The sequence below is a fragment of the Strongylocentrotus purpuratus genome, unplaced genomic scaffold (assembly GCF_000002235.5).
Source record: "Strongylocentrotus purpuratus isolate Spur 01 unplaced genomic scaffold, Spur_5.0 spur5_scaffold_8, whole genome shotgun sequence".
NCBI lineage: Eukaryota > Metazoa > Echinodermata > Echinoidea > Camarodonta > Strongylocentrotidae > Strongylocentrotus > Strongylocentrotus purpuratus.
The window spans coordinates 2,077,480-2,089,672 of NW_022145614.1; the positions used below are offsets into that span (position 1 = coordinate 2,077,480).

The 12,193-nt window shown below is 35.8% G+C and overlaps 1 protein-coding gene across 1 annotated transcript; it reads right to left on the reverse strand.

The window, feature by feature from the left end:
* Positions 1–238: 238 nt before the first annotated feature.
* On the reverse strand, positions 239–8,827 carry LOC589316 (cytochrome b5). Its single transcript, XM_788960.5, has 6 exons — positions 8,218–8,827; positions 7,743–7,779; positions 6,803–6,894; positions 5,402–5,428; positions 4,782–4,822; positions 239–2,050 (listed from the first exon to the last, which is right to left on the reverse strand). The coding sequence occupies exons 1-6, from the start codon at positions 8,362–8,364 to the stop codon at positions 1,966–1,968; spliced, it is 429 nt and encodes a 142-aa protein (XP_794053.3). The 5' UTR covers positions 8,365–8,827; the 3' UTR covers positions 239–1,965.
* Positions 8,828–12,193: the final 3,366 nt, after the last annotated feature.

The window sequence follows — 12,193 nt, forward strand, 5'->3', positions numbered from 1 at the left end:
CTCTCTCTCACCCCCTTTCTCCCTCCCTCTCTTTAAAGCCAACAATAGACCCAATTTTCTTGAAAAAGTAGCATTCTTGTTAAAACATTGTGGGTGTTGTGTAAATATACAGTCGTAGTATAATTATCAAAAGAAAGAAGAAATAATGGGAACATTATCGCAATACACATAAAAGGCTCGTCTCTCATGAATCTACAATCCAGTCCAATAAAATCATGCAGGAGGGAATGCTGACAAGTGATTTATATAAATTTTTATTATCAATAACACTAATCAGGGATAGGGTATAAAATCATAAAAGCGATGATAGTGTGTGATGTTTACTTTAAGGATAGCAATTTATTACTGAGGTGTGATCATAATCATTTTTCCCTTCTTTTCATGCTATCTTGGTTTGCCTATTCACATTGGATAATGCAAATTAAGGTAGAGGTATCATGGTGTAGTGGATATGTCATCAGACTGAACCACATGGTTCTTGGGTCAAGTCCCACCGCCGCACTAGTGTCCTTTCAAGACGTTAATCTACATTTGCCCCTCCCCACCCAGGTGTTAAATGGGTACTTGGTAGGATGCGAACATTAATGTGGTTTGATTGCAAAATGGTGCCTGTCTGAAAAACTCCCAAGGGAGTAGAGCGTCTACACTATCATGTGTCGATTAAAAATTAAATCCAATGACCGGAGTGATAATAATTACAATGTAAAGCGCTTAGGAACATAGTACAGGTATCAAGCACTATGTGACTATTATTATTATCATCATAAAGAGGCTTGTTTGGTACAACAGAAATACTTGTATATCCAATTGCAACTGCTAAACATACCACTGTAACCATTGTAAACTGAATTATTCTCCAATTACCTGATGTACAAATTAGAAGTATACAATCAAATGCTCACAGCTTTCTATATTTTAATCTTTTTAAATTCAATACATTAGTAATTTCACATGATTCTCATTAGATTGACACATTTTGATTTAATCAATCAGTATTATATTACATAACTTGTGTCCATTTTGAATACTTGTACAATTATGTGTAGCTCCGTTGATATGTGAAGCAGATAATAACTACTGTCGCATCTCATATATTACATAGCTTTCATTAAAAAGAATTAACACAAAATGCAGGAAAAATCTGGTCACTACACGTATAAAAACAAATGATTTTTTACATTCAGAAATTGATGTTACAGTGACATGATAATCTATAAAGCAACTTTATAATGTAGTAATCAATTTTGTGTTAAATCACACAAATTTGAAGCTACCGGTATGTCTGTATATTGTGCCATTTTTATTTTTTTTACACAATGGAATGAACCTGAAAAGCACTAACTAAAATTTGATTAAACATGCTTGAATTACAATATGGATAGCGGGGAGCTGTACACTTTATAATGTGAACCGGTATTGCATGTCAATTTTGTCATCAATGCAAAAATTGTGAGGCAAAAAAAAAAGAAGACCAAGATCTCCTTCTGAAAATGTTATACATGTATATATATTTGTATGTACATGTTAAAGTACATATCTTATCTACAGCAATATGGCCTTTTCTGGCACCACATACAAATCACTGATGGCCACTTTGATATTAATAGTGCACAATGCCAAGTTCAGGTAGCAGTACACATCATGTACATTGTATACTAATTGCAGTAGTGTGGCTGTAGGTACATGTATATCAAATTACTGGAATAATTGAGAAATTATTGAAAAATTGCTCCAACAATATTTTGTATGAGATTGATCTATTCCCTTCAAAGAAAATGTAAATTCATTTTTGACAAAATAAGCCCTTCGGTACTCTCAAAGAAGAACACATTGACTCGCTTTCATTAGATCTATACATTTGTTTGTCCAGATAATTGATTCTTATTCTTTGATTTGATGAAGAGAAAAACGCAGAGGTTTCTGTTGGTCCCGTGTGCAACATCGAATGAAGGACAAGTTGTCTTGTTAATTACTGCCGGAGAAGAAGACACGGTAGATTACAGCCACACTAATACCAACAGCGGCAGGCAGGATCCAGTTCAAGAAGAAACTGTGCAGGTGAAATAATGAGAGATAGAGGAAGGGAGGGAGAGAGAGGGAGAGAGAGAGAGAGAGAGAGAGAGAGAAAGTAGAGAGAGAGGGAGAGAGAAAGAGAGAAAGTAGAGAGGGAGAGGGAGAGAGAAAGTAGAGAGAGAGAAAGTAGAGAGTGAGAGAGAGAGAGAGAGAGAGAGAGAGAAAGGCACAGGAAAGAGATGAAACAAAAGAAAAATACAGCAGTGTGAGAAACACACAGAATAACGAGAGAGTAAGATGAGGAAAGGGAGAAAAAAAATATATGAATCATGATTATGAAATATAAGAAAGGAAATCTCTACCCCCCCCCCCCCCCCAACCATATACATGTACATGTAGTCAGTATTTATGTCCTAAAGATCAGGATGTGATATATCAAAATCAAGTTAAATGTTCATGACTAAAATGTATTTTGATATAAAAAAAATTGATAAAAAATATATATTGAGGGAAGACAGATGGATGAACCCCAAAATATTCTTGTCTTAAGCACCACTTTCTGTGACAAAGGCATGACAATGGTACATAAGAGAGTGATATATAGGAGGGGAAGGAAAAGGGACTTGAAAATAAAATACATTAGTTGCTTGTGTGGAAGCTGAGCAATATGCGGCGTGTAACTTTGAATGGACATTGCATCAGGCTAGCGTGATTGATCAACGACACATTAACACATGGGCCAGTATTCTACTAATAACCCAGCAACTTATCTAAAATCATACTCAACAAAAGACAATTTAGACCCAACTAACTTCCTTTGTTAAGCCTGATTTTGAACAAAAGCTTTAGCCGAGTGTTGGGTTTAAAGTGTTGTAGAATATGAGCCATAGTGTTTGGAGCCAAAAAGGAAGATGCTTACATGTACAGGTATGAGTTTAAGAACATCTTATGACCAAATTGAGTGCATTTACCTAATACAGTGATTCTTGCAGGTATATAGTATATACAGTGTACATGTGACGTTATCAACATAAAACTCTCATAACTAAATACTTAAAAAGAGACGCTACTACACATAACATGATAAAATCACTACTAACATGTACTTGCTACCATGTATCATGTCAATTTCAATTACCATTTGTCAAAATAAAAAGCATTGCCATGCCCTTCAATTGACTTGTGGAAAAATGGAATTTAATGAAGTTAAAAGAAATGAACCATATTTTTTGCAATCATGCATATATATTTGTGATTAAGTGATGATTTATTAATCTAAACAAAGCTGCAGCATCTATAAAGATAAAACACATCTACATTGTAAGCAATGGAAGCTAATCTTCAGTTCTGGTATTGAAAGATGTTAGAATCAACCAAACTGAATGATCTACCGGTAGTCGATAAAAAGTCCATAAATAATTATTGGCTATGCGCTAAGGATTTGTAAATATATCACTGTATGTATGAATTCCTATATCGTTTGTTACATTGTTGGGAAACTAAAGCATGATTAAAAAGTTAGGAGAAAAGCTGTTTCTTTCAAAATGCATTTCCATCTACCAGAATTCAAGATTAGCTTTTTGTATCTACCCTAGAAAATAAATCTGAGCTAAAAGCTTCATCTAAAAATATGGGGAGGAAAGAAAAGAAAGACAATGACAATAAGACATATGTTGAGCAATGTTGAGCAATGTTGAGCAATGTGCAGCAAATGAATGGGTATATGCATACCGGAGTTAGTGTATGCTATCCAGACAGAACCAGTTGTCTAAAACATGGTGCACACACTGGTATTATCTTTGCTGTGTTACACATGAAATCAAAGCATATGAAAATGATTTATCAAAGTATTGTCTAATATTGTGAACCATTTGGATAACTGTATTTGAAAGTGTGTGAAAAAAGAATGGAGGGATGGAGTTGCTATTTGTTCTGATTCATGTAGCGATACTTTATTTGATGGATAATTATGAAAATAAAAACACGAACATGTAGTAACAAATGAACACAATTACGTTGTAAATTTGACACAATCAATAAACATTGTGTTTTCATGAATGTATCGCGGCTTGGCATGTTATAAAGGTACCTTACTAGCAGACAATTCCAATTTCCCAAAATGATTTCATATGAATTACAGAATACAGATAGACGACGATGATCCACAAATAAGCTCAAGAAACTTTGTTCTCTGTGCCCAAACATTCCCATTGTAAAATATAAACATAAAATGAAGAGTAATACATGTACAATCAGAATATAAATTGACAATGTAAATGAAATTTAGAAGAAACATGGAGCTAGTGACCTAGATGTACAGTGTTAAAAGGCTCTGTGATCGGACACTAATTACATGTGTAAAGGGAGTACCAGTACTATTCATAAATGTATCATAAGACCACTAGAATAGTTTCTTTTCAGATGAAAAGTATTCATAATGGATCTATATATGTTTATTGCACAGAAGAATGTCTTTAGTCTGGTCTACAAGGTAAAAATCACAATCTTATTATGCATACGTGTGTATTAAACCATAATAATAATAACAATAATGATAATTTACCAAGCACCTTATTAATTAGCGACAAAGCATAGCCTCTAAAACCAGAGCATTGATGTAACGGGAGGTAATGGTGACAGGGCTATATGATTTGCATGTTTAGATTTATAGCTGGCATGATATTAGTGTATATCTTTCTATTTCATTAAATCATGAGGTTATACTTATATTGCAATTGTGGCGAATGTTAGCACAAATGTTAATTTACCTTCCTTGCGACTCTGATGGGTTGCCAAATCCAGATGATGTCTGTCAAAAAATGAAAGGGTGAAGAAATTTATTTGATATAGGAATAAACTGAAAATAAACTTTAGTACAATGTGAAGATGTTACTGTCCAACAATGTCTGGTTCTAGGACAATTATCCCCTGAAGACAATTAACTTTAGAACCCCCCCCCCCCCCCACTGTTTGTTTGTGGAAGTATTTGTCCTGATACACCAATGTCCATGTTAAAATTTCTACTATGATGTAGTTAAACCTTCATACATGTGACATCATTATTGGCAGAATATAAACATGTATCATTTACATACAAAACTAGTGTGAGCACATTTATATCTCACTAACACTTACATTAAACATGCTCACGAATAGAGTTTTTCCACTCACATGTCATGTGATGAAATTACCAGGCCTTTTTTGTTTCCTTTGTAGCTTATATTTATATTTACACATCTTTTACATGTCTTTACAATGTAGAAGGAGCATTCCTATTCACACTTGAATTCACTAATGAATAGTTCTACAATTTTTTTTTTCCTTATTTAAAAAAAGAACTCTAATATCAACAGAAGCTTTCGAACAACTGAAACAGAAGCAAACTTACCTTTGATGATGAACAAAATTTGTCCTCCTGATAAAACAAGGGAAATAACATACCAGAAATTAATTGGATTTTCATTAACAATATATTCAAATCAGGTCTCTACATTGAGATATGCCCTTCATATTCAGTTTGTCTGGTACACGCTGTACATACATGTAATCAAGTCAGTACTATATGGGCCATGATATACATTATTATTTATTAACCTTCAAAATGTGTGCAAAATAATAAGGATATCACATTTCTTTAAAGAGTAAACACTATTAACAGAAACCAAACTCTGATGTGAAAACTGCTGAATCATATGAAAGTTCACCTCTGTAGACTCATGCTCTATCAAAAAGTTCAAATCAATAAAGACACAAGATTACAAGCCTATAGGTACACTACTTTACATGTCATTAATGCATAAACCAAAGCATGAGATTACAAACGATATGCCAATTTGTATTTACTGTTAGAAACTACATCTACTCAAATGAAGACAAACAAACCTAGCATTAACTAATAAAATGTAGCTTACTGACTACCTAGTCAATTCCACTTTAGTGCTTGAAATGTAAAGTACAGGTTATAATACAGTGTAGTACACTCACACTGTACTGTCTGCTCCCTGCTACCAGGGCATACACTGATTTTAGAACCAACAATGAAGTTGGCAAGAAGAATCACCTGTTTGCACAGTAACTGCCTGCTAGTCAAACTTTTGAAATGCCGTTTGCAATTGATGTAGTTTTTATCACAATCAAAGTTCACATGTCTATTCATTACTTAAACTAAACACTCATGATCCACACAATGTTTGCCTACATCTATGATGTACATGAACAGTATGTTCTTCTGAGTGAAGATTGCAGTATCTATGCATTGCACAAATGAAAAAGCCACTACAGCACATCACAAGTAAAATTAAATACAATTTGCAAACCATTAACAAATTAGTTTTTCGAGTGATACTGGAATTATTTACCTGATGTACATGTACATTGTCGACAGATTGAATGTGAATAAATTAGGAAACACATTAATGATTTGAATATGTCAGGAGCCTTTTGACAAAATAAAAATCCTTACTTTCATGATTTACAAATCTCTGGAATCTCTTTTCCAAAAGACATCGGAAAGACTTACAAGTATGAACTACTTCATTAGAGATTTGGAACATGTTAATTTGTACTACATGTACCATCAGATAGTAAATCATGTTTGGTAAATCATTAACAATACATGTCATGTTTAATTCTCTTCATTCCTATATAACATAACTTCTAGGTTCTTCAACAGTTATCTTTTACACAACATATCTTCTGTTGCTGCTTCTGGCTTTCTGCACATGTTCTGTAGTTTGATTTGAGAATGTCATATTTGTCATGGGTATGGACTATGTGACTGGATACATACCTCTGCTAATTCTCCTAAGTAATAGTCTTTCATTAGTTCCCTTGCATCAGATGAATGGCCAACATCTTCAAAAGATTCAGACCCATCACCACCTACACATCACACAGGGAGAACAACAAACATATGATAGATACATGTACATGTATGTGAGCATTAGAGAGTTGGACAAGACATAATGGTGTAGTTTACAGGCAAATCCAACATTGATAAGTACATGTAGTTCTAAAGGAAAGCAGAGCGCTTGTATGAGCAGACATCTCTTCCATTAGCTCCTACACACAAAATATGAGGAGAGTTCCAAATTAAAGTCTACACATGTACCGGTACATGTTAAAGATGTGAATATCACATCAATCTCAAAGTCTCAAACATCCATATTTCTTTCTATTCATCAAGTTTCTTTCAAAATGTAAAATTAAAGATTGTGGAAGAAACGGAGTGGAATCGATCAGAAAAAGTTGATCATTCATGGGGCATATAACTATAAGTCTGGGTGTGTACTACAAGGTTCTGGAATCGAATGATAAGAAATTTGGCCCAGTCTTGGTAAAAGTAACAAGCATTTTACACATACTTTTGTATACGGAACTACACAAACATGTGGCATAAAAAGTATGTCCTCATTTTTAAGCTGTTACTTGGCATACTTAGAATATGAAGGCATTTTAATAAAGCCATGCCTTTCAGGGAACATTTTTTCTCTGATGTTCTTCCACACTTGCATAATAACAATGAAAATGCCCACAATCTATTTTTCACCTTTCCACAGAACTCAACATTCTCTTTAAGAAGAAACATGGGAGGGAAATATCATCAGATATTTCTGATGATGTTTTAAATAATCAGTTTGCGGCCAATAGAAATCTTGGAAACTGGCAAGTGCTACATTAATCTAAATCGGACCAAGGTAGAATATTAACAAATGAAATGGAATACTTACCAGCTTGTTCTATCATTACTTCTTCACCACCTGGATGCTGTCAATTTGATGAAAATGATAAAATACATAAAATATCCTTAAAGAAATAAAAATAAGAGCCCATTGACAGAGAATACGTCTGTTTCCTTTACATATAGTTGTAACATTTAGTCATGTCTGGAGCATTAAAGAAAATAGATGATCAGATTAAAGGTAAAGCCTCAATTTTGTCAATCTTCAAGTTAAACTTATTATTATAAAATTTTTCTGTCTCTTTCGTTCGTTAGCCTCTGATTTGGGTAAGGCTAACGAACGAAAGAGACAGAAAAATTTGGTCCAAGTCCGACCAAGATGGCAAGAGCTTATCAATAAAACAATCAATAGATCCAAATAGTCATGATTTATTTTCATCATCATCATCATCATCATCATCATTTTAATATTGTCAAAACATTGCTCTACAGAATTTGACTTGTAGAGTCTAGTATAGACTTACCTCATCCAAAAATTGTGTTACATCGTAAACTTTGTTGTGAATAACGAGCCATAGTGATGAGCTTGTTTTATGTTTCTGGACCTCTGCTAATGAGTAAATCTTTGCCTCGGCCTCTTTCGACACCTGCTTTTGCTCTTCTTCGGGCATTTTAAAAGAGGGGTTTCTGTATCTTTACAAGTCACAAAACTACAGAGAACTCAAACTTTCAAAGGGCCAAAGTCCAAATCGTCCCAAAATGCAAACTACACGTAGCGCGTCTAATCTTCACCAGAGCAACGGCTTGGCCTGGGCTGGGCTGGGGGCGGGTAGAGCGACGTAGCTCTTCAACTGTTCAATGACACGGCGTCTCTTCTTTCTCAACGCCTCGACACGCTAATGCTATTTCTCTCTTTGAAATTACAAAATGTCTTTTTATGAGGTTTTCGATGGATATATCCCCACCACACACTGCACTGGTCGGCTTCAGAAATCCACTTATTGACGAACTTCGTGTAGAGTCTAGATTAATTCGCCAAGGTCGACAAATGGTAGTGGGTGCGACGCGCGTGACATGCGTGCGATGTAGGACTAGGTTCAAAGGTCACTTTATTAATACCCGCCGCATACGTAGAGGTCACGTTCAGACACCTGCTGAAAATGATTATAAATAGTTTCAAGCCTGAAAGGTCGAGGCCGAGGATAAAAGAGGAAAAGAGAACTTCAGGGGAAATGAAGTTCATTACAATTTCGAGCCATCAACTTAGGGTGCATCCGCCCAAATCTGGCTGATAAGGCTGGGATGGGGGAGGGGCATCACCCAGTTAAAAGTAATTAGGAAACATATGTTAGCATTCCCCCTTTGCCCGGGAGAAGTGTAAACTAAAATCCCATTCCCCCCCCCCCCCTCCGCCCCCCAAGTCTTTTAGGAATGGGCCAGTCTACCCATGTAAACTTAAAAGGCTATCATAGTCATTTCTGTGTAGTCAATTTAGAAATACATGTATTTACTAAAAATGATACTTATAATTTCTTATATAGTTAGGACAATAATGTAGTTTTTTTTTGTCTCTTTTTTTTTTGTCTTTTCGTGTTTGTATTTATATTGTTCATGTGGTATTCTCCACTTTTCATGTATGCTTCAGTGGCGGATCCAGGGGTGGGCCGAAACGGCCGCGGCCCCCCCTATTGGCGAAGCAAAAAAATTGAGAAGGAAAAAAGAGGAAGAAAAAAAAGAAGGAAAAAAAGGGGGAAAAGGAGAAGATAAAAGAAAAGAGAACAAAAAGTAAAGAAAAGAGAGAGAGAGAGTTCAAAAAAGAGGAAAGAAAAAGAAGAGAGGAGCCGGGGAGAAAGCAAGACAACGAAATGGCACTAAAAATTAGTGACAGTAACGACGAATAAGGGAAAGACAAGGGGAAGGGGGTGCGTGAAGGCGGATGCATTAAGGGGAGGGGGGGGGGGGGTGACTGGCCGTATTCTTATTTTTAGGTTATGCGAAACTGAGTCGAAATTATGCTTCTTTTCAAAACAATCTTAGCATGCTTGTTTATGTTAAGCCGGAGTGCATGAAAAGGTTAGTGTAGAAACACTTCTGAAAAGGCCGCGCCCGGCCCCTCCAAAGAACGGCAGAATGGTAATCTATAACGGGGTCATTCTTGATGGCTTGGGAGTCGTTATTAAGGAGGGGGCCGGCCCTACTCAAATGGTTGTGACGGTAACGATGGATAAGGCAGAGGGGGGGGGGGGGGGGGGGGGGGGGGGGGGGGTCGAACCCCCCTCAAATTTTTGTCAAGTTGTCAAGTTGGTCCTGATGTGTATAATGCGTAGACCAGGGGTTCTCAAACTTTTTCTTTGACGGTCCAGAAGCGATTTCTATGAAAGCTGTAAGGTCCGAAATGACACTTGTATACTGAAGATAATGAGGCTTGTTTTTGGTCTATATCTGATCCAAGGAGAATTGTTACAGTTTTAAAAAAAAAACAGAACCGCCAGTGCTTCCACTCGTTTAAATAGAGTTTCCTGAAAAAGAACACCCAATATCCTGGAATTTGAAAGAATTTTCTTAAAACATTCAAAATGCCTCTTACGTGGATTTCTTATTTGGATGAATCGCTATGACGTTTTAGTATGTATCAATTATTGAGTGGGCTTATTTTGCTTTCTAATGGATCCATACAACGTGGCAGAGCTTGAGGGGTCTGGTAGAGCCTTTTCAAGAAAGAAATTGTCTTTAGGAGAAAAAAAGAGGTTATTTCTAAAATAAATTAAAGGGTTATTGACTTTCAAGAGAGAAAATTGTCTATAAGAGAGGAAGAGAGGTTATTTCTAAAATGAAATGAAAGGGCTCTTGTCAAATAGCCCTCTCATTTCATTTTTCTCTCGAAATAAACTCTCTTTCTCTCTTATAGACAATTTTATGAGATGGAATCTTCAATCTGAAGCCTTTTTGTGCTCTTTGAAAATGGCACACTGAATGGGGGCAGTGCAATTTAAATTTCAAGGGATGGATTAGAGTTTTTATCGCTCTTGAAAGTCAAATAGCCCTTTCATTTCATTTTAGAAATAAACTCTAATACATTCCTTGATATTTAAATTGCGCCGCCCCTATTGTGTCCTCTTTTTAAAGAGCACAACAGAGCCCTCAGATTAGGCAGCAAGTAGCAAAACAAACCCGTATACACTGGACACAACATTCAATGGGATGATGCCCATATCATTGAGTTTGAAACGCACTTCTGGTCAAGAATGGTAGAAGAAGCATCTGCATAAAAAGGATGAATCCTTCACTGAATAGGGATTCTTGCTATACACTTTTACCTTTGTGTAAATAATAAGAAGTCCACGGGCGTGGTTGTTAGAAGCTAAAACTACATATAACTCTCTCCAATTTTGCAGGGGGAGAGCCTTTGTCGGGAGTCTTTAATAATAAAAGGGATAAATCCTTCACTGAATAGGGATTGTTGCTATACACTTTTACCTTTGTGTAAATAATAAAAAGTCCACGGGCGTGGTTGTTAGAAGCTTAAACTACATAAAACTCTCTCCAATTTTGCAGGGGGAGAGCCTTTGTCGGGAGTCTTTAATAATAAAAGGGATAAATTCTTCACTGAATAGGGATTCTTGCTATATGTTACCTTTCTTCGCTCCAGTGATCTCGAGGCAGCAGACAGCAAGAAATTGTGTAAATAATTCGCTGTTGCCGGGAGTCTTGCATGGGGCGGAGCCCCAGGAAGTTCTTGAACTTTAAACAAAATTAGGAAATTCCAAATAGTCGTCATGAGCGATAGAAATTGTAATTTCCTCCTTGAGAGTCATATACCCCCTTTCATTTCATTTTAGAATTTATCCTCTCTTTCTCTCTTAAAGACAATTTCATATAACTTCTGTTTTCGTATTGTTGTACTTTCGTCCGCAGACTACTTAAGCACATGTCGAGCCAACTCAGTCGGAAATGTAATATGTAGGCCTAAGTGTAAAGTTAAGTTTCATGTTCTTCCTTTTTTTTCTTTCTTTCTTTCTTTCTTTCTCTCCCTCTCTCTGTCTCTCTCCTTTTCCTCTATCTTCTTTTAAAAAAAAAAAAAATTCTTTCTTTCTTTTCTTCTCATTTTTCTGTGTGTGACATGCGTTGCGCGTACGTCTATCAATGTCTTAATATGGTAGATTTACATTTTGATGTTTCCCTTTGTAGGTGCACCTTATATTCCAGAAAGTGCCCTTTTTTGATGGTGCCCCCCCCCCATGTATTGATCTCGATAAAAAATAAATTTCTCATTTATTCTATTTCCAATATATCTAATACTTGCACTAATCTCCAATTAAAAAAAAAATCGTCTACTTTCTCTCAAGACAACATTATATAAAGGATTCATTAATGCAAGGCTATCACGCGAGTAATCTCTCAATTTCTAACTTCCTGCTTTCCTCATCTCCCAGTCTCCCTTGCTTTAATATTCCTCGTTACTTCCTTCCAATTGAACTCCAACTTAATTGATGTTATACA